This window comes from Hippocampus comes, unplaced genomic scaffold, assembly GCF_001891065.2.
Source record: "Hippocampus comes isolate QL1 unplaced genomic scaffold, H_comes_QL1_v1.1 scaffold594, whole genome shotgun sequence".
Classification (NCBI taxonomy): Eukaryota; Metazoa; Chordata; class Actinopteri; order Syngnathiformes; family Syngnathidae; genus Hippocampus; species Hippocampus comes.
In genome coordinates, this window is record NW_017804883.1 from 136,982 (window position 1) to 162,161 (window position 25,180).

The 25,180-nt window shown below is 45.6% G+C and overlaps 3 protein-coding genes and 1 long non-coding RNA gene across 7 annotated transcripts; 2 read left to right on the forward strand and 2 right to left on the reverse strand.

Moving 5' to 3' along the window:
* Positions 1–279: 279 nt before the first annotated feature.
* Positions 280–3,324, reverse strand: LOC109523253 (sterile alpha motif domain-containing protein 15-like). The gene is made up of 3 exons (XM_019882271.1): positions 2,926–3,324; positions 2,743–2,841; positions 280–2,171 (listed from the first exon to the last, which is right to left on the reverse strand). Exons 1-3 carry the CDS (start codon positions 3,010–3,012, stop codon positions 1,998–2,000), a joined length of 360 nt encoding a protein of 119 aa, XP_019737830.1. The 5' UTR covers positions 3,013–3,324; the 3' UTR covers positions 280–1,997.
* A 102-nt stretch (positions 3,325–3,426) lies between these two features.
* LOC109523183 (methylmalonate-semialdehyde dehydrogenase [acylating], mitochondrial) lies at positions 3,427–9,379 on the forward strand. Of its 2 annotated transcripts, XM_019882170.1 has the most exons (12): positions 3,427–3,570; positions 3,839–3,880; positions 4,876–4,950; positions 5,223–5,384; positions 5,472–5,550; positions 6,482–6,784; positions 6,863–6,984; positions 7,098–7,287; positions 7,352–7,533; positions 8,283–8,462; positions 8,606–8,704; positions 8,790–9,379. In XM_019882170.1, exons 1-12 carry the CDS (start codon positions 3,535–3,537, stop codon positions 8,892–8,894), a joined length of 1,575 nt encoding a protein of 524 aa, XP_019737729.1. In that variant the 5' UTR covers positions 3,427–3,534; the 3' UTR covers positions 8,895–9,379. The 2 variants fall into 2 exon arrangements, with proteins under 2 accessions (XP_019737729.1, XP_019737738.1); XM_019882179.1 differs by lacking the exons at positions 3,427–3,570; positions 3,839–3,880; positions 4,876–4,950; positions 5,223–5,384; positions 5,472–5,550 and adding an exon at positions 5,588–5,676.
* Positions 9,380–14,738: 5,359 nt separating this feature from the next.
* LOC109523274 (uncharacterized) lies at positions 14,739–15,481 on the forward strand. Its single transcript, XR_002169731.1, has 3 exons — positions 14,739–14,882; positions 15,173–15,177; positions 15,370–15,481. It is a non-coding gene; the product is annotated as an uncharacterized LOC109523274 (long non-coding RNA).
* A 1,016-nt stretch (positions 15,482–16,497) lies between these two features.
* On the reverse strand, positions 16,498–25,080 carry znf410 (zinc finger protein 410). Of its 3 annotated transcripts, XR_002169717.1 has the most exons (12): positions 24,993–25,080; positions 24,168–24,217; positions 23,539–23,671; positions 22,800–22,991; positions 22,225–22,434; positions 20,754–20,943; positions 20,381–20,562; positions 19,963–20,052; positions 19,758–19,877; positions 19,062–19,181; positions 17,071–17,272; positions 16,498–16,750 (listed from the first exon to the last, which is right to left on the reverse strand). XR_002169717.1 is itself a non-coding variant. In XM_019882191.1 (11 exons), exons 2-11 carry the CDS (start codon positions 24,198–24,200, stop codon positions 17,175–17,177), a joined length of 1,368 nt encoding a protein of 455 aa, XP_019737750.1. In that variant the 5' UTR covers positions 24,201–24,217; positions 24,993–25,080; the 3' UTR covers positions 16,498–17,174. The 3 variants fall into 3 exon arrangements, 2 of the variants coding, with proteins under 2 accessions (XP_019737750.1, XP_019737762.1); XM_019882191.1 differs by having other exon boundaries at positions 16,498–17,272; XM_019882203.1 differs by lacking the exons at positions 16,498–16,750; positions 17,071–17,272; positions 19,062–19,181 and adding an exon at positions 19,487–19,657.
* Between the last annotated feature and the right edge of the window lie 100 nt (positions 25,081–25,180).

Consider the following 25,180-nt stretch of genomic DNA (forward strand, 5'->3'; position numbering starts at 1 on the left):
CCGCCACGCCAGGGAGGAGTGAGCATTGCTCGGGGGAAGGCAGCCTCACCTCCTCCTCAAAAAAAAAAAGGAGTGAGATAGAAATGGATGGAGAGAGAGAGAGAGAAGAGGAGGAGGATGGAGGCTGCTTTTTTTGAACAGCCGCTGTGAATGACTGCGGCCAGATGTTCCTATAATTCCTCTCTCTCGTCCCCACTCTCTCTCTTAATCCAGATTGCCTGCTAGGTTGCCGCCGTCATACATCCGTGCAGACACACGGCGCGCGCACACACACTTCCTCTCGCTGGCCGGTTCCACTGGCGCTTGTGTTCGGAATTGCAATGGCGGCTGCACAGAGAGCGTTTGTTTGCGCAGACAGATGCAACGCACACTCACACATACATGAGCCCTGCCTGCCGGCCCGCCGCTCTCACGGGCCCAGCGTCATCATTTATTCATGCACACGCAGAGAGAGAGAGCGAGAGAGAGAGGAGAGATAGAGACTGCATGCGCGACAGAATGCAGCATGCACCACTTTCTCCTTCCCAAAAAGATACGGATTTGGGAGCAAAACTCATTCAGCCCACCACACCTGTTCGGCTGACCACCCAAAAAATTGGGTGGACCTGTCTATCATGACAGGAAAAAGTCTCAAGGTCCCGTCTTTGAAAGTGGCAAGAAGTCAGCCATTTTGGTATGAAGCAATAAATTCCAGGCTTTGACGAACGCCTACGATAGGGTAATGGCCCAAACAAGCCCAAATAGGAAGCAGGTGTCTCAGACAGATGGGCAGCGGTCGATTGCGAAGCTGTAATGTTTAATTAGTTTAGGGATAGACCTAAATGAAGAGGATGTGATGAAATATATGTTGTTGTTTCTGGGTGTTCCTGCATCTGTTGCAATCAGAGTACAGCACAGATCAGTCGTTGAAGAAATGTCGACTTGGCTGAAACTTAAAGCTCCCCTGTGAATCAGTTGGCACACTACAACAAACCCCCCCTCCCCCATAGTCCGCATTTCATACCTTAAAAGTTATTTATTTAGCCCTTCATTACAAAAATGTCTCAAAGGGCTTCACAGACCCACAGTTCAAAAAGACATCTAGGAAAGGAAAAACATTTCACAGGAAAAACACATTTTTATGAAACATTGAAAAGTGGATCACAGAGAGGAGAAATGGCAGTAAAATGGGCCTAAATCCAGATTCGAATAGGGGGGGGGAAAATGTGGCCTTCAAAAGGTAAGTACAAGAAGCATGCTCCACTGTGCACATTAAGTGGATGACGCTTTGTCCCCAGGGTGCTACTACTTTTGTATCCTTGACTTTGACATACCTTTGAACCATACCTCAGCGTTGGACCTCCTGGTAGTTACAAACAGTTACCTTGAGGTCCAATTATTAGCGTTCCGGGTTATGGAACTGGACACCTAATGTGTACTCGCCAGTGAAAGACCCGACGGGACACTTAAGTCATGATTATTTCAAACAATATCTCATGTATTTGATTACACAGCATATTGTAATAGCAGCACTTTGCCGCGGCCGTAATTACAACAGGCAGGCTCTCGGCGGGCGGGAAGTGTGAATGTCAGAACTCGCATGTGAGTGAGTCACCAGGGCAGTTGGCGGGCAGAAAATTGCATCGACACTCCCCGCGCTTCTCTAGGCACAATACAGTGTACCGCAACATGGATACATTGTAGTTTTCCTTTTGGAACGTACCTCATTTTCAATCATGGAATTCCTCGCTGCAATTAATATTTTTATTTATTTTTTCCTCATGTTTCTTTACATGATACTTTCACAGAGTACTTACCAAGTTCCACAAGCATGACTCACTAAGCTGCCGTAATACTAATCATTTTTCGCAGAGTACAAAGAATATATGTCCGGCAGCGTCGTGATTTTGCCTGTTTACAATCGGGAAGGTGTTTAAAAAGTTGAAGAAGAATAAAATCTTTTTAAGGGTCTCAGCGTCTGGAATGCACAGCGGTTCACTGTACACACTTTGATCTTGTCAGTGGCTGATGTCTTCCAGCAGCTGCTGAGGGGTGAGCTCATCGGTCTTCACCCCCGTGCGGCTCTTCATCTCCAGGAAGAGGCCCTCGATGTCCCGTGGCGGGTCTGCGATGCTGCGACTCCACAGGACCTCTGAGATTCCCAGCAGCTCGCGCACACGTGCCGCGATAGCCTGCCGAGCGCACCGCAGGTGAGTACGGAAAGTCGGACGGGGGTAAGGGAGCCCTTTGATAGAGTGTCTAAATTTTTGTTTGGTGCTCTCGTCTTGCCGAGAATTGAGACTTTTTCGTCTTTTGAGAGGAAGATGAAGGAGGCTGTGTGAGCATCCTGAATCAAATAGTCCTTCGTTATCTGTTTGCACCTGCTTCCACCTTGATGCTGCCGCACTGAAGTAGGCACGCTAAGCTAATTTAGCTGTCAGTTCAGTCTGAGAGACACGAGATATTTTGATGATCATATTCAGCTGTATGAGAAGGCTTTTCAGTTAATCAATCCAAAGTTTGTGTAATCCATTGTGTAGGTGTAACCTAATTAAGTGGCCAATGAATCTGTGAGTCAGTCTTCTATTTGAATGCTGCGCACTGTTAATTCAAATCAAGGTGCACATAGAGAAAATGTGTTTGACAAGCAGAAAGCATATGTTGGATATGGTCATGTGTTCTGCACATTTTCTCTAACCTTCTTTCATATTCTATTTTAAGCTTCTATTGTATATTTTAAGACTCGTGAGCGGCTTTCACTACCTGCATGTCTTTAAAATCTGTGATTCCAAGTCTTGGCATATGGACACAATCCACAAAGATCAGCTTCCTGCCCGTGACACAGTTCTCGGTGAAGCACAGCTGCCATGAAAACAATTTAACTGATTATAATCACTATATCGTGTTATCCAGTGTTGTGTCTGGCGAGCATCAATAACAACCTACTTTATATTGTGGAAATCCAATGGATTCAATCCATGTCGCAACATCTTCACAACTCCATTGCAGGAACTCCATCTTGCTTGTACCCATGTTACCATGGAAACTAGCACTTCACAACTCGAGTGTTTAATTTGACTTGTTTGCCTTCACCCAGCTTGTCTCAGAGCGAGCTTTGACGCTTAAAACGAGTTTTATTATATCTTGACTTTTTTAATTGTTCGTGTACGCACCTTTTGACATATTTTTGACGCACGCATCGCCAAGAGGTTTGAACCAGAGACAAAGTTATATTGCGGTGACGGAGTGATAGCAGCCAATCATCTTCTAGGAAATTAGGGCGTCTTTGAATACCGCCTGAGGATTGGTCCGCTGTTTAAACCTCCCGCCTAACAAGGAAGCGAAACGACGACTGCACTCGCTGACGTGTGTTTTAATCGATTCACAAACCACATGGAGTAATGGTGAGCCACAAACATTGAGCACTCCGATTGGTTTACGGATCCAACCCCGCCCCCCGCCTCCTGTAATTCTTGCCAGGGGACGTTTTGACGGCTTCTACGTGATTTGTGGTGGGTCGCTTGAAGGACTAAAACCGTAACCTTAGTTTCCACAATGGCAGCAATATTCCGCTCCGTGCTGAAAAAGAAGGTAAATCATCAAACTGGCGTTAAAATGTCAACTTCTCGGCTGCTGGGTTGGAGCTAATAGCTACGTAGCTAGCTTGCAGCACGCGCTGCTGCTCGCTGTTTGTTCATGAGACTTGGTTGGTCGGTTAAATCCGATCCTATTCGCTCTACTTCAATTGATTGTAGAGTAAATGTGTTTTGATTCCTGACATGAAATGGAGCCTTATTTGCATGACGTGAACCAGATTGCCTAGTTGAGTGCTCACCAAATTTGTTTGAATACTTTCCAGACATCCTCCGTGCAGCTGGGCCGTATGTGCTACTCCTCTGTGGTAAGATGAGATCTCCCACTATGCAGCTTTTCCAACTCTCCAATATGTAACATCGCGTCAGTTCAGCGTCAGCATGACAGGGCTCCTTCACGTCACTTTTAGTCTAATTGAAGTAGTTTTCATTGCAAAAAAAAAAAAAAACGTAGAATTATGGTCAAACAAAAGCCCCTTTACACCCCCAGCTTGTTGTTATTATGAGCAGCATATGTTCTGAATCACTAGTTGCCCAAAAAGTACAAACACATCCGCCCATCCATGTTCTATTCAGTTTACCAGAGGTTTGATTAAGTCATAAATGTTCAAGACTCAAATCTCGCCTTTCAATCTTCAAGCAACTTACTTACTGTGGGGGGCAAAAAAATCAAACAAGTCAAGTCAACCTTGCTTACGTCCAACATGTAGTTACACATTAGTCATTTTGTCTAAATTAGTTATTAGCTTTTCTGCCTCACACTTGTGAGTCTTGAGGTTTGAATCCCTGCTTGCGGTGGCCTTTTCCTAGAACTTTGGCTTCTTCCAACATCACACAAACATGCGTGTCCGTATAGCAAAATCTTTCTCACTCTGTAAACCTGAATCAAGCTTTTGTCGAATTCCACAGCAGCCCTCCAGATAGCTGATGCCCAACTTTGCATAAACAGCTGCTCTCGGGGTTCAATGTTTTCATCTGATGTGGTAGCAGCAGTCCTTCTGCTTTGTCGTTCACCAAGAACAAATCCTGTTGTGACGGCCATAAAGCTTGACGGCCAAACCAGTTCAGGGTGTACCCCTACTCTCAATCAAAAACAGCTGAGATAGGTTCCCGCAATCATATTCCCAATGAAGACATGTGCTGCAGAAAAATGGAAAGATAGATTAGCTCGCACAAGATTCACCACCCCACCAATAAAAGTCCTACAGCCATTAAAAATGCCTTTAAAAAGATAATGGTTCCACATAAAGTTTCCATTTGAGAGTGTACATCACGTGACGGTGTATTTGTGTGACCTCTGCAGCCCACCACCAAGCTCTTCATTGATGGAAAATTTGTAGAGTCCAACACATCGGAATGGCTCGACATCCACAACCCTGTGAGTATTTATAGATGCATTTGCTTGCTCTGTTGCACTATCAGAGGTAGTTTGAGGAGATGAAACAAGTACTGCAAAAGATATCAGAGTCCTCGGCAACATTCTGGCAAGCTCATGAAGCCTCGTAAATACTGCAAGTCGAATTTACGACGTTGTCAAAGACCAGCAAAAACATTTTGCCGTAAATGTTAATGCGTGAGCTGATGTAACGACTTCCCCGCATTGGTCGCAGCCGGCGTGTCTGAACGCGCTGTCTCTGCCCCCCCTCGCAGGCCACTAATGATGTGGTGGGCCGTGTCCCCAAAGCCACCCAGTCAGAAATGCTGGCCGCCGTGGAGTCCTGTTCCCGCACGTTCCACTCCTGGTCGGAGACGTCCATCCTGAGCCGCCAGCAGATCTTCCTGCGCTACCAGCAGCTCATCAAAGACAACATTGTAAGAGTTGTTTGACACGTGTCATCACAACCACTTTGTGAGAAAATGTTGCCGAAGCTTGTCTGTCTTCCTTTTTTTAAATTTTAGAAAGAGTTGGCTAAGATGATCACGTTGGAGCAAGGCAAGACGCTGGCAGATGCTGAAGGCGATGTATTCCGAGGACTGCGTGAGTAGAAGTCCCGAGGTTTTTTTTTTTTTTTTTTTAAATTTTAGAAAGAGTTGGCTAAGATGATCACGTTGGAGCAAGGCAAGACGCTGGCAGATGCTGAAGGCGATGTATTCCGAGGACTGCGTGAGTAGAAGTCCCGAGGTTGTTTTTTTTTTTTTTTTTTTTTTTTTTTTTTTTTTGAAAAAACTAGTACACCAATGGAAAAAGCAAATGAGGTGTTATTGATCAATTTAAAGTCCCCTCGGGGCAAGTGTTTTTCTTGACTTTCCGGTGTTATTCATCTTCATGGATCCTCATGGATTGATGCGTTTCCACTAAAGACAGCTGCACAGTGGATCGCGGCGCGAGGCTTCCTAAGCGCCCCAGTGAGCTTTTTATGTGCGTCGTCCGGATTGATTGCTGCTGGCCGCTTAATGGGCCGCGATAAAAACACAATTTGGCTCGATCTGTCTTGCTGTCTTTTACTTTCTTTCTTTCTTTCTTTCTGATGACGGAAACAGAAATCCTGCCGCTGACTGCGTCGCACGCTCGTCCACAGTAAAAACGCGGCTTCAGCTAAATGTGGATGCTAGCTTGGGCGCTAAATGGGAACGCTCTGGAGCAGGATGCAAACCTTTTTTTTGACGCCAAAGTAACAAACGCTGTTCCGTACCAGCACGCAGTCACACCCTGTTGACACAAGCTGCGTTTACCCAAAGGCAATCGGCCGCTTCGGAAACTACTGATCGAGCAAGTGTATTATTAACTCATTCACTCCCAAAGACGTTTTCAAACGTCTTTTCAGACTTGGTCTAGAATTGGCTGGTACTGAAATTAAGCATGAAGTAGATGGCTTGCTTCAACATCGTTTTAACAAGTTTGATGAACTCTGACTTTTTTTTCTCAGCCGACTTGACATACTTGTAGCTTTGTCGCCATCCTCCGACAGAGGTGGTGGAGCACGCCTGCAGCATCACGTCGCTGATGCTGGGCGAGACGCTGCCGTCCATCACCAAGGACATGGACACGTACACCTACCGCCTGCCCATCGGCGTGTGCGCCGGCATTGCTCCCTTCAACTTCCCCGCCATGATCCCGCTGTGGATGTTCCCCATCGGCATGGTGTGCGGCAACACCTACCTGATGAAGCCGTCGGAGCGCGTCCCCGGATGCACCATGCTGCTGGCCAAGATGCTGCAGGACGCCGGAGCGCCCGACGGCACTCTCAACATCATCCACGGCCAGCACGCGGGTCAGTGCCATAAACAACGCGGGCGCGGTTTTTATTCCGAGGAGGATTTTAAAGCCTTTGTGTGTGTTTTCAACGCAGCCGTCAACTTCATCTGCGACCATCCCGCCATCAAAGCCATCAGCTTTGTGGGATCCAACCAGGCGGGAGAGTACATCTATGAAAGAGGCTCCAAGAACGGGAAGAGGGTGCAGTCCAACATGGTACGTCTTAGCCTACAATGCTAATACTCACACTTGATGCGATAGGCGTTACTTTATGCGCAGGATTCTGCAAAAAATTGCAGCTTGCTGAATGTATTAATTGTTTTACCCAGGGTGCCAAAAACCACGGCGTGGTGATGCCGGACGCCAACAAGGAGAACACCATCAACCAGCTGGTGGGCGCCGCTTTCGGAGCGGCCGGCCAGCGCTGCATGGCTCTCTCCACCGCCATCTTTGTGGGCGAGTCTCGCGAGTGGCTCCCGGAGCTGGTGGAGCGCTCCAAATCGCTGCGCGTCAACGCAGGTAAGTGCCGTGCCCTCCCCAAGTGTTAGTTACATGTTGCCGATTAACGACGGACATTGTAAAGGCGATCAGCCCGGCGCGGACGTGGGCCCGCTCATCTCTCCCGAGGCCAAGGCCCGCGTGGAGTCCCTGATCCAGAGCGGCGTCAACGAAGGCGCCAAGCTGCTGCTGGACGGCAGAAACGTCAACGTCAAAGGATATGAGAACGGCAATTTTGTGGGACCCACCATCTTGGGCAGCGTAACGGTAATCCTCCATCAAATCTTTTTTCCTCTCTATCCATTGTTTCAAGAAATGACGTTTTCGACTACCTACAGGTTCCTAAAATTGTCCAGCTTCTTATGTTGGCATTTTTCTCCCTCTTAATTGCTGTGAGAAGCCGAGCTTCATCCCCTAGTCTTTATCCTCTATTCAAAAGCTCTGCTGATTTCAAGACCGTCTTTCACGTGTACAGGTTGGAAAACCTACTCAAATAAAGGTCGTTATTTAAGCAGCCATATTTCTAATGAGATAAATGAATACAAATGAAAGTGCATTTTTAATGAACCAATACTCCGGTTGGGGCGGTGTCTAAATTAATGCAACAAATATGACAGCACTCTTGATAATGTATGATGTTGTTGTAACTGCTTGGGGGCCACACTTTGCCTGCCCATTGCTAAAATGTAATGGAGGGTAACCAGAGACAGAAATGCCCCTGTAAGAATCACATCACTCCGAACAAAAGCATCCTAACACTTTTCAACGGTTGCCTCCTTTTCGCTGCGGGTAGGGTATTTATTCAGACGGAACATCGAATCCATAATAAAAGAAAGTTCCACCGCATTGTCGTGTCTTCCCGCAGCTGTTCAGTCTTGTGTCCCCCCACTGAGCGTCTATCCCGAGGAAGATGATAAAATACTTGTTTTACGCTTTCGCCGAAGCATAAAAAGTTTGAACTTTCAAGCAGCTGCAGGCAAAGACTTGATATTTATTGCATTTAATGATGTCTCCAGCCGGACATGACATGCTACAAGGAAGAGATTTTTGGACCGGTGTTGGTCGTGCTGGGGGCTGACAACCTAGATGACGCCATCTCCATGATCAACAACAACCCCTTCGGCAACGGCACGGCCATATTCACCTCCAACGGGGCCACGGCGCGCAAATATACGCACGAGGTGGACGTGGGCCAGGTGAAATGAGTCGGCAATAATATATAGGACATTGACAAGTCCTCATCGAAAGGGGACTGGGGCATTTGCAATATTACCCAAATACAGACAGCAACCTGTCTGCATATATGATGTAGTGACGATAGTTTGTGATTTTTCCATAGATTGGCGTGAATGTTCCCATTCCTGTGCCCCTGCCCATGTTCTCTTTCACCGGCTCCAGGGGCTCCTTCAGGGGAGACACTAACTTCTACGGCAAACAGGTCAGAAATCTTTAAAATCGTACATTCGCCACGGAAAAGCAGATTCATTGACTCAAACGGACCCGTTGCACATTTGTTTGTGTAGGGTATCCAGTTTTACACACAGATCAAGACCGTGACGTCGCAGTGGAAAGCCGAGGACGCCACCGTGACCAGCCCGGCGGTCACCATGCCGACCATGGGACGCTAAACCTCCAGCGCTACCTTCAGTGACTTTGACATGTGCCTTAAAAAACATGACGGAGAAATGGAGGACGGATGCTCTTTTCTTTTTTTTTTTTTAAACAGAAAATTTATTTCGTTGGTGGGTTTTTAAAAAGCTGGGAAACAAACAGGTCATCATCCGCGCTCCTCCTGCGGACAAAGTGTTGTCGGGCCTCATCGATATTGCATTGACAAGTTAGATCCTTTTCGTGATGTCTGCTGTCGTTCCTTTTAAGCCTGAAGGTGCAATAAAATCAAGATTAACCTCCAAGCAGTCACATCAGACGTCTTCCGCCAACCAGAGCTTCCCAGCACACGCATCAAATGATACAGGTGTATGCTGATTTATGGTCCCATACTAAATGTGATGACACACTTTCATCTGTGATGCTTTCTATATTCCCTGTGTCAATGTTGTCTGCTCTGTGTCAGATTGAAGTTTAATGCCAATAAACTGCCGAGGTTTATTTGGTATTAGTGATGCGTGAGATATGTTTGGAAAGCCTTTAACTGTAAAACGCTATGTCACACTAAACTGTAGATTTGCAAGACTTGCACAAATTTATCAGCCAAATGCTGCAAAGGTTAACCCTCATGCGTTAAAAGGCGTACCCACTTTTAGCACACTGTATATTACAATACAACGGAAAATAATGTAACAATTTGAAACACATTTTACCTTTTTTTTATTGGTACGGATATTTGGACGAGGAGCGTTATGGCGAGACATCCGTGGTTCTCCTCTGACAGTTCGATTTTCACGACTTTGTAAATAGCTAATAAGTCAGATACATGTTGCGCGCCAGCTGTGTTTATTCGCCGGTTTGTTTTTTCGAATTTTGCGTTTGGTTTGACGTGTTTTCGTAAGCTAGCATGCTGTGGCTTTAGCTCGCGAAAAGTTGCAAAAAAAAAAGATAACCGACTGTTAAAATAGATACGTTTCCCCTTTTTTCCAAACTTTATTCTGAGGATATACATTTTGTAGTGTGCAAGTGAAGCTGTATATTTAGTGAAGCTGTACTGTATATTTGCGTATACTGACGTCACCTGCGACCTCGGCGTCCTTATTTTTCTTGTGTTGACAAACGAAAATTTGATTTCACCGCGATCTTTTGGGTTTTGCAGGTTCTTCAGCCCCCGGCCCCGTTGGGACCTGCAGAGAGCACCCCGCAAGCATCCAGACGAGATTTACGTCTCAACTATTTCAGCGGAGTTTCCCCGATCAACAAAGCATCTTGAAACAATGAATAAAGTTGGCTTGCGCGTTTTGGAAGTGTGCGGAATGGGTGTTTTATTTGCACTTTATTCACGATCGCCAAGAAAGCAAAATGAAAAAACGACACGATCTCGGTCAACTGGTCTTCAATCGAAAACAAAGTTGGCTTTGCACTTTCTCTCCTGATCTCAGGATGACATTCTGAAGGCAGGCAGTGGTAGGAAATACTGGCGTGGTCGAGGGGGTATGGGTGAGGTAGGTTGGCGTGCCGTCACATCGCACACGAGAGACGCCACCCGTCTCACCAATTTTTTTTTTTTTTTTACCTTCAAAACCAGCCTCGTGTGGTCAGCCACCTTTGACTACATATAAAAATGGCGAAATTTTCATGCCGGGATGGCCTGATGGTAAAATACATCACTGGGTCGGCAGGAGGGTCGAGTTCGATCCTCCATCTGCTCTCCATTTATACATTTAGCAAGAGTCGGGCCCGGGTTTCTCGTCACCTCGTCCAGGTGCAAAGTTAGAAGTTTGAACCAGAAGCGAACACTCCACGAGAGATGCCAAGCGTCTCACCAAACATGTTCCTTTTTTGAACATCTCAACATAATGAGGCTGACGCCCTATGACTACATATAAAAATTTCGAAATTTTCGCAGGAGAATGGCCGAATGGTAAAAGACAACGCGTGGTAGTCAGGCGAACCGGGTTCGAGACCAGCCATGTGCTCCATTTATAAATTGAGCAAGAATTGAAGCCGGTTTTCCCGGGTGCCAAGTATTGTCGTTATCCATTCGACCACGCTGGGTCACTGAACAAACTTTTCGGGTGCTTATATTTAACCTATTCTTCAACGGGACTAGTAAATACATGTAATAGTGTTTGACGTCACTGTGGAGAGATAGCCCAGTGGTATATGACAGGGGTTCTCCACTGGTAAACTCCAGTTCGAAACCCGGTGCCGTCCTTTGACAAAGCCTTCGTCATTTCGCTCGGATTTTTTCCACACATCTTCAGTCATTTCCTGTTTCTAATTTAAACTTTTTTTTTCTTTCCGGAAGTGACGTCATCAACGGAAACCTATTTAAGCCGGCCCAATGAGGCACTCATTCTTTCTCACCTTCGACAGCTTCCGCTCGTCCTCCCGCTGCTCCAGCTCTGAACGGCCGTGCACCACGGAAAACTTTCAACAAAGGTGAGTTTTTTACTCTTTAATAGCCTCTTAAAACACATCACTTTCGCTCCCTTTGAATTGAAAGCAGCACTTTCGATGTGCTCGCACCTGGCTAACAGGTGCGAGCAAAAAATGTTTGCTCGAGCATGAGCAATCAACGTCTCCTGCGACCTTGCTTTGCAACAAAACCTTTCCCCCCCCCCTCCCCCAACCTTCTAGGACTAAAGCGACGTTCGCCGAGAGGGTAAGTAGACAAAACTTATTTCTAAATTCACAATTAAACCGAACTAATGTGCATGCGTGTTAATTGTCTTTTCTGTTCACAGGTACAAATCTTCAAATTGACTAAACACGGGCCACTCGCTGTGCGTTTTAATGTGGAATTTAAGTCCTGAACAGTTTGGAGCAAGCCCATCTAATTTGTCTCTTTTTCTATCCACAGGCTTTGCATCTGCTACAGAATGGCCAAATTGACTGCAACAAGGTAGAACTGCCACATTTTAAGATACCGCCGTACGACAGACCAAATCCCCAATGCGTCGATTGTAATTTCTGTCTCCACAGGCTCACGTCGGCAGAACGACCCATAAAATGGCTGCCATCTTGTGGAGTTTTGGGCGCCGGCAGGTGTTCGACATGCCGACCAAATGTCGGGGTGCTGAGCCAGGCGCTTGGAAGGTTGAATATTTAAAAGTCAAGCGCTTACTTTACCGTGTCTTTCAGGCCACCGCGCTGTCCAAGAGGCATCCAGCTCTGCTCTCCTCACAACTGAAGCAAACTCTTTCATACACGTGTGACTACTCGCAATTCAATCAGCACGTGATTGACTAAAAATTGGGCACAGGTGTCAAAACCAGATGTGTAAAAAAAAAGTTTGGCTTCTTCTCAACCAACTCCCGGGAAGCTCGTTGAGTAGGCGCACCTGTGGCTCAAATCAAACCGTGGTGGGGCTCTTAATTCTGGCCCTCTCACACTACTCCAATCAGGTGCGTTGCACCAGGGAGACAGGGAGGAAACTCAGCGGAGTAACACCTGCTCAACATGTGTGATTTTTGTCCACCAGATGGTGCTCAAGGACCTGATAGACGTTGTGAAGCCGAGTCGTCCCTCAACGTTTGGACCTGTTGCTTGTCGGCAGGCCCTCAGGAAATGTGGCGTCACGATCCACCTGATGTCACACGCGCAGACTGGTGACTGGAGCTCCACCTAAAAAGTACTGCATATTTTGTTTTCAAGCACACTCGCCTGCTTTTTCTTTGACTCTACATGCAGTGCAGCTTCCAGTCAGAGTGCTGCCAGAGACACTGCACCTGCTGGGCAAAGAGGCAAATGCGACAAGCTTGTAGCAGGTCCTCACTGCTGCCTCCATTTTCAACGTTGCCGTTGAAAGGTACGAAGAAAGAGTGACTGGTCTCTCGTTTGTGGTGTTGGCAGGTTTGACCACCTTGGATGAGTCACTGGACCAGTAGCAGTTTGGCCTGTTGGTGTTGATCACGCTCGACCAACTGTCGCAGCAAAAGGTTCCAGTTAATCAACACTTGAAAACGAGTTGAAAAATGAGGAGCAGAGTAAAACGAAACTGCGTTTGTTTGTAAATGGCGTCTAACCGACCTGTACTTTGTCTTTCAGATGGAGCTGTTGAAGTGCGATGAGGTGAAACGTGACTCTGCGCCATCTGCTGGTAAGAAGTCTCATTTCAACAAGCCTGTTTTCATTTTTCAGAGTTGCAGGAAGATTGTTCTTCCTCCGTGCCACAAGAGGGAGTTACCTGCTCACCACCAGAGTCCACCGAAGAGCACAGACCTGCAGGCAACGCTTTTTGCTCTTCTTCCTGTTCCTCGCAAGGTGCTAAAGTCAAACTTTGGGCCAGCCTGAAAAGTAGGAGACATTTACACTCGTTCAATGCACCAGCATGACTATTTTTTTCTCCTTCTCCCCCAGGCAGCAGTAAACATGATCGACTGGTAAGCTTCATGCCCAACACATCTTTGTCTGCACAAGAAGTTGACTTGCATGTAACTCACGGATGCCTTTCCTCTCAGGTCAACACCTGTGTCACGTTCCTCTCAAGAGCCGACCGACCACTTCGCCGCCCAGCAACAAGCAGACCTGCCATCCAACTTGCAACTTTTTCCTCTGCTTTGTGATTGTCTGCTCTGCAAATGAAATAAAGCTTGATTACAAAGAACACTTCAACTCTCAACTTCATTTTTAAACACATCATCACAAACCTAAAAAGAAACCTTTTAAAAAACATTTTTTTTCGTAAACTTTTTTCTAAATTTTTAGAATTTTTTTTTCAAAATTTTTTTTCAGAATTTTTTTTTCAAAATTTTTTTCCTGGATTTTTTTTTTTCCGGCAGAAAAAAAATCCAGGAAAGTGGGTGTGGTATGGCTGGAATGATGGCTGATGATTCGCTGAGAGCTGTGAAAGGGGGTGGAGCATGACGATAACATGCTGTGATTGGTGGAAAGAGCGGCGTGATTATGCAAATCAGGTGTTCGCCGATTGGTGTGATCAAAAGGGGGCGTGGTTATGCAAATTTGGAGCAATCTGATTGGTCAGAACCTGGAAAGTGGGCGTGGTTATGTAAATCGCTCGATTTTTGATTGGTTATGCAAATTTATGCAAATGAGGGCCTTGTCGTGATTGGTGGATGTGAAATTGGGTGTGGTTTGGGCGGACATTGCAGCACTTTTTCAAAGTCCCACTTGAGTCTTGAGCTCAGACTTGCACTTCGGTCACATCAGACAGTCTTTTCACTGTTCCCGTCGGTTTCACATGACCCAAAAGCTCGATTCCTGGACTTTCGAGTCGTGGAGACCAACGGGAACAGTGAAAAGACTGTCTGATGTGACTGAAGCGCAAGTCTGAGCTCAAGACTTCAGTCTTTGAAAAGGCTTCGAGTGAGTTGAGGATGGATTTGGTCATGAAAGGCAAAGACTCGAATTGAAGTTGAACAATTTATTGGACAGAAAAGCAAACATGACAATGTAAAAGCATTTGACCAGTCAATTTTCTGTGGGCCAGTTCAAGTTGCACGCGCACAAAAACTGACGACAGGCCCGGGATGGGAGCATGTGCTTTGACCAGCTCATACCTGATGTCACTGACATCTCATGACACACCAAGGGGGACATGAGCACGTCTGACTTCTCTCACTGAGACAAAAACTAACTGCCGTGTATTTCACAACAACATGATCACACTCTTCTGGTCAAGTTTTTAAATGACATTGAAGTGGGCCAAGTTAGTCATATGTATATATATATATATATATATATATATGCATACATAGACACATTTTTAAACTAACTTGGTCCACTTCAAGGTTTAAAAACATATTCCAGAAGTGCTTGATGATGCTCAGGTTGTCTTTGTGGAGTTGACACTGTTGTGCAGTACACGAAGCAGAAGTTGAAGTTGAGTGAGAGACAGACAGGCGGGTGCACTCACCTCCACCTTGTGGTGCAACGTGACATTAGACATCAGCTCTTCAAGCACACCACACAGCTCAGTACTCACACATGTCAAAATGCAGGTTGGCGTCCCTTCCGCATGGCCCAGTAATCTGACGAATCTGGTTAGGCAGAAAAAAAAAAACAAAAGTGGAAAGTCACACACTTTAGTCTATGAAAAAGTTGGTTTTTCCACTCGCGGCTCTCTCCCCACACCGAAAGTACAATGAGCAACCTCCTTTCGAAAAACAAGTGAACAAAGTCACGGGTGTATTTGTGTGAATAGTTTTGAAACAAATCTGCCCCCCGATGTGAAGCCATCACACTTCCACTGCTGATAGCAGCTTTGGTGTGGAAAACATACAGAATAGTATTCAAGTCAAACGCTGTTCTCGATTGCTTTTTGATTTGACAGCTGAGGTCTACTTGTCGGCGGCGTGCTCGCTCACTGCCCCCTTTGCTGACGTTGTTTTCAACGATAAATTCCAGTGACTGAGTAACAACAAAATTAGAGGAGCAACGTGTCTTAATAACGCTCCCCAATTGTCTACATCTATACACTCAAGAGATAAACTGCGAAGTCAGTTTAAAATGTTAAAATTACTCACCGAGAACAGGGCTTGTTGACAGCGGAAAAACTTGGCTCATTGAACCGGATGTGGTACCGTTCTTGTGCTTGTACTTCTTCTTCTTCTTGGTGAATTGGATGTCTTTAGTTCATATCGCCCCCTACTGCCCGGGAAACCACAAAGGCGTTTCGCAAGCAATCTGAATCTAATTTACAGTATTCGCCAAGCGTGCAAAAACACAAAAGCATACCTGTCATACTTTTCCGTATTTTATTAGTTTTTTTTTCATCATTTCAAATCGCGTACGGCGTATTACAACTTTTATACGGGAAAAAAATTGTGAACCGATCTCACAAAGACCATTTGGCTCAAATCCAGATCGTCTCACCACGCAAACGTTCCATCGATTGGGTAAAAAAAATTAAACGTTGGGAAAAGTACGTTTCAACAGTTATTGAAACTTTGGAAAAGTAGACTGAGAAATGTATGCAAATTTAAAAAAAAAAGAAAATTGAGACCTGAAAAGTTATAGAAATCAAATTTTACAAAATGGGTGAATGAGGGCTCAAAGGTAATAAAAAAGGAAATGGAAAGAAATGGGGCTTAAATTTTTTTTTCAATAACAAAAAAAACTTTATGCTGATGAACAAAATAACTATGCTTAAACATTCAAATAATTCATATTTGCAAAACCAAACCAGAAAACATCTTTTTTTTCACTTTGTTTTTTTTTAATAACTACAAAAAGGCATATGAGTTATTTGGTTGTCTGTTTTCTCATTAGTTAAGCAAGAAAGTGAAGAATGTGGAAGCAAGTTGGACCCTGGGCACCACCCTGGATCACTTTGAAAATCTCCAAATACATCAAGGAGGTGGAGCTTGTTGAAAAGGTCCCCATTCTTTACCTGTAATGTTGACAGGTTTGCAGAGGTAACGATTACCTTTCAGAAATCTTAGGGACGCTTTTTTTCTTGATATAAATGTTGACCTTTGACACTTTGCGGTGCAGAGGTGCAGGGTTCAATTGCAGCAAAGCGCGGCCAGTTGACATCAAAGACACACCTTGTCACAGACACCTCGTCAACTGGTCGCGCTTTGTGTCTGTGACTAGGCTGTCTTATCGTCAACCTGCCGCACTGCAAAGGTCACGAAATGACAACAAAAAACGAAATCAATATGCAGCAGTTTAATTTAACATCACCTTCCCCATGTTTGTACAGTACATTTTGACGGTACATATAATGGAAGGCAAAATTCAGATGTACCTCACACTGAAAGCAGGCAGGACAAGCATTGTACATTGCACAGTGCAGTCGACCCTGCATGTTGGAAGTCTTAAGTCAGCGATGTCCATGTTTTGTTCAGAGAGTGTTCGTCAGGCAGCCGTGGCCAGCCGCACGTCCCTCAGAGGCTGCATGAAGAACCTGAAGATCACCAAAGCCTCAGAGGTCATGGAGGTGCACTTCAACAAGGCTCTGGAAGTCCAAGGAGTTCAACCGCTCTCGTATCCCGCCGTCGCTGCCTCACAATCAACCCACACTTGAAGCAACTTCCCATTTTTCCTCCGCAGCTCCATTTCGGTCCGACTTAATGTTCAATAAATATGGTCAACGTCTCCTTAATTTTGTGCATTTGCCCGATTTCATCACAACACTCACTCAACCGTTAAAAACAATCAGAATCACCCATCTATTATTTTTGAACAGCTGGCATGTTTCCTCGCTTCCAATTTAAATTAGCTTACCTTCATCCACCACCACCACTTGGCTAGTTTCAAATATTGTGCCTTGACATAATCTTCAGAAATATTAATTTGACATTTGGCACAAGTCGCCTTTCCATTCATTTCTATAGCAGTGCCACCACATCTCCATGAGTGGGCCCTTCTGTCGTCATGGTGACAAGCTGGTGTGGAGAAGAGAGGACACTCACAGATTCTGCGGGACCTGAGGGAATGATAAGCGGAAATAAGTGGTTATGTCAAGGACTAACGTTTACGATACATGGTCTTTTTTTCCGGCTAAAAACACCTGACTATACATAGTCGTTTTTTTCGGCAAAAACGCGTTACTATACATGGTCGTTTTTTTTTTCGGGCTAAAAACGCCTTACTATACATGGTCGTTTTTGTGGTGCTAAAAACGCCTTACTATACATGGTCGTTTTTGGGGGGGCTAAAAAAGCCTGACTAGACATGGTCGTTTTCTTCAGGCTAAAAACGCCATCCTATACATGGTGTTTTTTTCCGGCTAAAAATGCCTGACTGTACATGGTCGTTTTTTTTTCAACAAAAAACGCCTTACTATACATGGTCATTTTCGGGGGGCTAAAAACGGCTGACTATATTGTACATGGTCGTTTTTTTTTTCGGCAAAAATTGCCTTACTATACATGGTCGTTTTTGTGGTGCTAAAAACACCTTACTATACATGGTCGTTTCTTTCGGCAAAAAAAGCCTTACTTTACAGGGTCGTTTTTTTCGGCAAAAACGCCTGAGTTTGAAAAGCTAAAAAAAAGCCTCATTTACATGGTCATTAGAAAAACTGTTCGTGTACATGCAAATGATGGCCGAGACCTGGATTCGAACCCTGCACCTCTGCACTGTTAAGACGAGGGACTAACCAGTCAACCACGTTGGGGGTGCTATATCATGGTCGCAACTAACAACCCAAAAAGGCCTATGGCTACATATTCGTTCTAAATAAATAAATAAATAAATAAACAAACAAACAAACAAACAAACTTTGCAGACAATGGCTGAGAACTGGATTCGAACCCCGCACCTCTGCAATGTTAAGCCAATGCTCTAACCAGTCAACCATAGTTGCGGTGCTCTTCTGAGCCTATAAGAACCCAAAAAGGTCTTCAAATACATAGTCGTAAAAAAAAAGCTTGACACACAAACCGCGACCCCCAGAAGAAGGCCAAGACCTGGATTCGAACCAAACACCTCTGCGATGTTAAGCCGACGCACTAACCATTCGACCACGGTGGGGCTACTACATCACAGTTGTAACTAAGAACCCAAAAAGGCCTTTGGCTACATCGTCAATCCAAAAAAAAAAAAAAAAAAAAAAAAAAAAAAAAACTTGGCAAGTAAACTGCAGACGATAGCTGAGACCTGGATTCAAACAGAGGAGCACCTCTGCAATGTTGTGCCAATGCACTAAGCAGTCAACCACGGTGGCACTGCTATCACGACCTTGTAACTGACAACCCAAAAAGGCCTTTACCTCCATAGTTCAAAAGCTCGACATGCAAACTACGCAGAGGGAGACTGAGACCTTGATTGGGCTAAAAACGCCTTATTATAATTGGTCATTTTTTTCGGGCTAAAAACGGCTTTCTATACATGGTCGTTTTTTTTTCGGCCTTACTATATACATGGTGTTTTTTTTCTGCTAAAAAGGCCTTACTGTACATGGTCGTTTTTTTCGGGTTTAAAATGCCTTACTAAACATGGTCGTTTTTGGCGGGCTAAAAACGCCTTACTATACATGGTCGTTTTTTTTGCGGGGGGGCTAAAAACGCCTTCCTATACATGGTCAGTTTTTTTTTGGCAAAAAAACGCCTTACTTTACATGGTCGTTTTTTTTCGGGCTAAAAACGCCTTCAAAAATGGCAATTTCCTAAAAACAAAATATTGTCCTTCTCACCCTCCCCAAAAAAGCCACCTTGGAGGTAATTGTACTTAAAATAAGTGGCTTCATCCCTAATAAAAACCAGTCCACCAACCTGGTGACCTGAGCATGGCGTGATGGGGGTTGACGGCTTCCACACCGGTGGCCATGGCGACCAGGCTGGCCCTGCTCTCGCAGTCGGCCTCCAGGAGGCTGCTCTGTGTCAGGGCCTCAGCTGTCACACAAATGAACCAAAAGTGACATTGTCTGCCATGTGTCATTCCATCTTGTATCTGTCTGCTATTTTTTTTTCAAACCCAACACTGTAAAAAACCCAGATTGAAGCACATGTTCAATTAGACCGCGCATGCCAGAATACAAGTGCCTATTTTTTGAGCCCGTCTGTCTGCCTCATAACACCCGCGATCCCCACCATGACGCTTTTGTGTCGATAAATAACTTGGCTTGCCAGAAGAAGAGCTCATTGGGAGCTCTCCGCGATTCACCCTTTAAATTGTTCAATGCACCTCATGAGAGACAAAAGCAGCAAGACAGTTTTTATTTATTTTCAACAGCACACTGTTGGAAAAACTCAAGGGAGGAGCTAAATGCACTTGAGCCTGATGATGATTGGTCAGCCATAAAGAAAAGTGGCACTTTTTAAACCACACTGTAGACCCAGGGGAAGCGCGGTGTCCTCATGGTTCACGCCTGCCTCACAGTTGAGAGGTATTGGGTTCAGATCTCAGACCTTCCTGTGAACATTAGAGGAAGTGTGTGTGTGTGTGTGTGTGCGTGTATGTCTCAAGACCTGTTTCCCTGTTTTCAGGTGCGAGGCTCTCCTCCCCGTGGCGTCTCCTTATATGGACGTTCCTGCTTCCGGACTGAGAGAATGTCTTCCCACAGATCCCACATTGGTGAGGCTTCTCCCCTGGGTCACACGCAATATCTAAAAGTCACTCACACCACACACACACACATCCATATTGCCGGGGGTGGGGAGGGGTTGTACTGACCAGAATGTACGAGCATGTGTTTTCTCAGACTGGAATACTCGGCAAAGGAGCGCCCACAACCATCTGCTTCACACACAAAAGGCTTCTCTCCTAAACACACACACGTTTATTTTCACAAATATGATCAAATCAACACCATCTTTTTTAATCAGAAAAAAAAAACCCAAAAAGTCGTGCGTGAAATTTAATGCTCCCAATTTCAAAGGCATTTTTACCAGCTGTGACTGCAATTCCACTGCGCCTCACCATGGTGCTAAAATGTGTGTGTCATAAACAATGGATAATGGCTGCTCTGTTAATCTGTCTCTGGCAAGAGGAGGGGACCGGCATACGCTGTTAAATAATCCGAAAATCACACCAAAGCCGCAGACGGGTCAAATCATCCCCGGTCTGTGAGGGTTTCGGTGCGTTTGCTCACCGGTGTGCACGCGTTTGTGGTTCTTTAGGTTTCCGGCCGTGGTGAACTTCTTTCCACAGTTGTTCTCCTTGCATACAAAAGGCTTGTCGCCGCTGTGCGTCCTCATGTGAACCTGAAGACGCTGCAGCACGTAGAAGCTCTTACCGCAGCCCTCCGCCACGCAGCGGAACATGCGGTCATTCCTGACAACAAACAATAACAAGGCCGAGAAGCCTGTGATCACGAGGGACGTTAAAATGCGACTTAAAATATGGCCTAGAATACATTTTTAAGATGAGGCCGTTTTTTTAGAACGGTCAAAACTCATGAAAGTGACTTTTTGTAAACCTTTTCAAACTCTTTCCAATGAAAGCCATGTTATCTCGGCCGTCACCTGTGTGTTTTGAGGTGATACTTGAGATGAGCAGGCCAGGTGAAGGTCCTGCAGCAGCCCTCAAAAGAGCAGCGGAGGATCTGCCTGGCGGCGAGGGGGCGCCCGGTCCGAGGCGGCGGGAGCGGCGCTTGCAGCGGCACCGTCTCCTCTCGCTTCTCGCCACCCGAGGGCGAGTCGTGCGTGAGGTGGCCTAGGCAACGGACAAGCCCGTCAGTCAGCCGATGCTTCATCCACTCAAGACCCGTATTCCTTGGTTCAAGCGGACTGCAATTTGATGAGTGCACCGGGGGCCAGTGTGACTCACCGTCAAGGATGTAAAATTGAGCGAGGTTGAGGACAAAACGTGATGCTTCGAAACCTTATATGGCTAAATATGGTCAGTCTCATCATATTTCTCACAAATAACTGGACCGGACCGACACAGAAACTGCAGCTACGATCTCGCTGTGCGGTTTCTATCATTTTTCAAGTACGACACGCGATCCAGGAACGTATGCTTGTGTGAAACGCTTACTGTGCATATTCTGATGACTTCCTGATCACTCGCTCTCATCTGAAACCTTCCCTGGCGACCTCTCGCTTCCTGGAAATCTTAATCTGTGCTTTCTATTATTGTTGGTGTTGTCATCTGCCCTCACGGGCGCAAAGTCAACGTCAACTGTGAGACTTCCAACTGGTTTGCTTTTGGGGGCTATCAGTCCATGAGCCGGGACAATCCAGCTGCTCGGAAACAGAAGCTGAGGCATGAGAGACTCTTGCCCCTCTATGCGGTGTCCTCAGCCCAAAAAGTTTGAGAACTGCCTGACCAAACAGTCAGTGCAAACACAACGAAGCTGGGAGCGCTTTTCTAACATCAAGAGGAGTTCAAAGATGAACCATAAGACCTTAGGGTGTCACTTAAATATTTATCTTCTGGGTCCTGATCTCAGCAACACACCCCAGGACACACAAGCATTTCTTACTCGAGATGAAGACGTGCCAAGCATGCGGACGGGCCGACAAATTGGTTGTGATCTTTACGCTTGCGATGAGAGGCGCTGAAAAGTGTTGAGTCGTCTCTGATTACGCTTCCCCCTTCATCTCAGCACTGACCTCATTCCGCTCAGCTCCGTCCTTTCAAGTAGTGTGTGTCCGAGTCAGCTTTTGCCTTCTAATTTTAGCTTTCACGGCTACCGTAACATAGAAACCGGCTCAATTGGATTGTTTTTGTGGCTTGTATCGACTGTCTAATTGGAGGCAATTGAGTGAACGATGAAGGGGATGAGATCAAGGGGCCTTTCCTGAGTTTTGTTTTTGTTTGCGAGTGAGAAAGTTGCAACGGGATGTGATCTTGAAGGAGGGAATGGATTCAATGAGTGACTGGAAGAATATTTTTACCAGCGTTAAAATTCGGAAACTTCCTGCTTCGTTGTAGATGATGTCCCAGTGAGTTGTGTTTATTGTTGCCAAAAGAAAGAAGCGGCAACGTTACCGTTGGTGACGTTGGCTGATCTGGCATCCTGACTGGCCTTGGCGTCCCGTGCCAGCTCCGCCCGCGTGGCTGCAATGAGGCTGTCGTGGGCCAGCTCCTGCACCCGTAGGTACCAGGGGGCGATGCCATCCAGACCATAGTCTCCCGTCGAGACGTCGTCCCCCGTTCCGTCCCCGGCAAAGATGAGGGACTCTGAGGAGGCCGTGATGCCTGGGACAATTTTTGACATTGAAACCAAATATGAATTGTCGCATGATAGCATTATTCCTTTAACACGACAAATTTATGGATTACGAGTTTTGAAAACTGTCAACTATAATAGTTTGATCTATTATCGTTCAAGTGAGTGTGAACATGGTAACAAACCTACTGCAGAATCTCAAAGTTATTTATTACACATGACAATTTGATTATTTCGGTGCATATTTTAGCATGGGTCATGCAAGTTGATACACATGACTTGTGCTCGCGGGCCACATAAAATGATGCAGCGGGACGGATTTGGCCCCCCGAGCCTTGAATGTGACACCCGTGCTTGAGACAAAGTAGGTCATGAAAACTTGAGTGTTGCGTACCTTTTGCCAGGTTCAGCAGAACGTAGGACGTGCCATCCGACTGCTGCAGGTCATGGAGGATGGGCGGCGGACTGGGTGAGGCCCGCGGGTGTGCCACATGCATCTGCTGCACTGCCAGCAGGCTCTGTTGTGAAACGCCCCCCAGCTCTGACAGTGATGCGGAACTCTCCGGTTGGGGGCTCAGCGTTCCGTCTGAACAGAAAAGGAGAGTTACATTTGCATCTAAATTATTTCACAAACATTGAATGCCTATGACCTTTGGTCCCTCATGCGGCACTGCACCAAAAACCGACATCAATGTGTTCAGGATACCCCCATGTGGGCGCAAGAAGATTTTAGAAAACCAACGTTCGCAAAACCACATCCGTAAGTGCAACTCAAAACTCTCAAATCAACCACACCCAGAAACGCCGCTGGCTTCTCAGGGCCCGAGCTTATCTAAGATGGTAATGCAAAGTGGAAAAGTATTCTGTGGTCTGGTGAGTCAACATTTCAAATTATTTTGAGAAATTGTGGACGTCGTGTCCTGGAGGACAAAGAAGTAAAGGACTGTTATCCATGCAAGGTTCAAAAGCCAGCATCTGCGATGGCATGGGGCTGCATCAGTGCCGAACATAAAACATCCTGTCTTTGTAGTGTATATAGGTGGAAGATGATTTGCATATTATTGTATTCTGCAGTGACGTAATTTTAAAGCATGATTTAAAACCTTTTCTCCAAATTAAGTCGTGTATGTGACCTGTGAGCTGCAGGTGGCCACACAGAGAGCTGCTGACAGGGGTCAGCAACGGCAGGCAGGGATGTTTGGACTCGGGGTCCTCCAGATCCTGGACCAGTGGGATGGACGCGTTCTGGACAAACTGCACCAGCAGCTGAGAAGAGGACACAATTGACATTTTCCAATAAAGGTGACGTCACACAAATGTGATTTTTGTTTTTCATAAACACATTGTGATTTTCCAATGTCAAGAATCACAGTCTCCATTACAGCAAATAAGCGACACTTCTTTCAATTATCATTCCCACAAAAGGATTATGAGGATCATTTGACAGAGGGAAAGACGGAGAAGCTGTGCTACTTGTTCAGCTAACATAATGTCAGACACAAAGAAATTATAAGACTCCAGGCTCTTGACAACATCAAAGTCATCCCAAGTGCATGCACTCTTGCTCACAATCAAGAAATTCAAGATGTGACAATTTGTAAACTTCATTGGTATCTGTACTTCCAACTAACGTTCCTATTTCATGTTTTCATTTGCATGTGCATGCCCTTAAACACGGCGACAGGAAATTATGCATTGTGGGTAAAGTGTACTGTATAATGCATTTCATACACACTATAATGTCATGGTTGCATACGGTTACCTCTGGTTTGGAATCGAGCTCATCGGAAAGCATGAGTCTCTCTCTGTGTTGTTGGGGGAAGAGCGGCCTCCTCTTCCCCGCGTGTTCGTTGAATTTCGGACGAGAAGAATGTTGGTTCTTCAAATAAAGGCTGGAGTCGATGAACAGTTCCTTCGAAGGGTTTAACTTATTTTCTGCAGTTTACGAATCGATTCGGGCTCCTGAGGGTTCCAGATTTCAGTCAGGAAGCGTAAAAGAAACACATCATTTATATAGAGACAATATGATAATAAAGGCGCGGAGGTACGCCTCTCATGCAAATCCCAGAAACAAAAAGTAACATGTCATCTGACCCGATGTGGCTGGAAGAAGTTGGGAGTGGTGAGGTGAGTCGAGACCACCACTACCCACCATTTGGTGTGATGGCAGGAACACAGATACTTGAGATAAAAGTTCCTCTTTTGATGTTAAACATGTCCTGTGGAGGGGGGCCCTAAAAGTGGTGGTGGTCGAGGGGCACAAAAGGTGATTGTAAACACAGTGAGCAGGAAATACCTTCAACAGCATTCTACATTGTTTAAGTGTCTGAACAAACACAACTAACAGAGAGGAATAACACCTTAACCATCAAATCTAACTAAGAAGAGAGGAATAATACAAGAGTATTCCAATTCTAGTAGATGATTGTTACAAGGAAGCCAAGCTACTCTGTGGGCATGGGAAGGTTATACAGCATGACTAAATATGAGCAGAATACAGACTTCAGTGTCACCTGTAAAGCAAACAGCAGAGACGATTAGAAGCGAACCTTTCTTCACGAATAAAGCGCACGAAATTGATCGCCGAACCTTCAGAACCTTAGAAGTGAGGTTCTGCGGTGGTCATAACAAGTTTGTGGTCATCTTGAAGTCGGAAACATGGCGCGCTTAGAAGTGAGGTTCTGCGGTGGTCATAAGTTTGTGGTCATCTTGAAGTCGGAAACATGGCGCCCCCAGCTGTAGCGACAAAACATAAACAGTCAGATAAAATGTCAC

Bases quoted from the DNA above. Each gene is read 5' to 3' on its own strand.
- znf410 (XM_019882191.1), bottom strand. From the start codon at position 24,200: ATGCTTTCCGATGAGCTCGATTCCAAACCAGAG. The intron at 20,563-20,753 runs GTGACGGCCGAG...GTTTGTTGTCAG, and splicing joins TATCACCTCAAAACACACAG to GAATGACCGCATGTTCCGCT. The intron at 20,053-20,380 runs GTGAGCAAACGC...GTGTGTGTTTAG, and splicing joins CCACAAACGCGTGCACACCG to GAGAGAAGCCTTTTGTGTGT.
- LOC109523253 (XM_019882271.1), bottom strand. From the start codon at position 3,012: ATGGGTACAAGCAAGATGGAGTTCCTGCAATGGAGTTGTGAAGATGTT. The intron at 2,842-2,925 runs GTAGGTTGTTAT...TTTTCATGGCAG, and splicing joins TTGGATTTCCACAATATAAA to CTGTGCTTCACCGAGAACTG. The intron at 2,172-2,742 runs GTAGTGAAAGCC...TGCGCTCGGCAG, and splicing joins CAGATTTTAAAGACATGCAG to GCTATCGCGGCACGTGTGCG.
- LOC109523183 (XM_019882170.1), top strand. From the start codon at position 3,535: ATGGCAGCAATATTCCGCTCCGTGCTGAAAAAGAAG. The intron at 3,881-4,875 runs GTAAGATGAGAT...TGACCTCTGCAG, and splicing joins GTATGTGCTACTCCTCTGTG to CCCACCACCAAGCTCTTCAT. The intron at 7,288-7,351 runs GTAAGTGCCGTG...GACATTGTAAAG, and splicing joins ATCGCTGCGCGTCAACGCAG to GCGATCAGCCCGGCGCGGAC.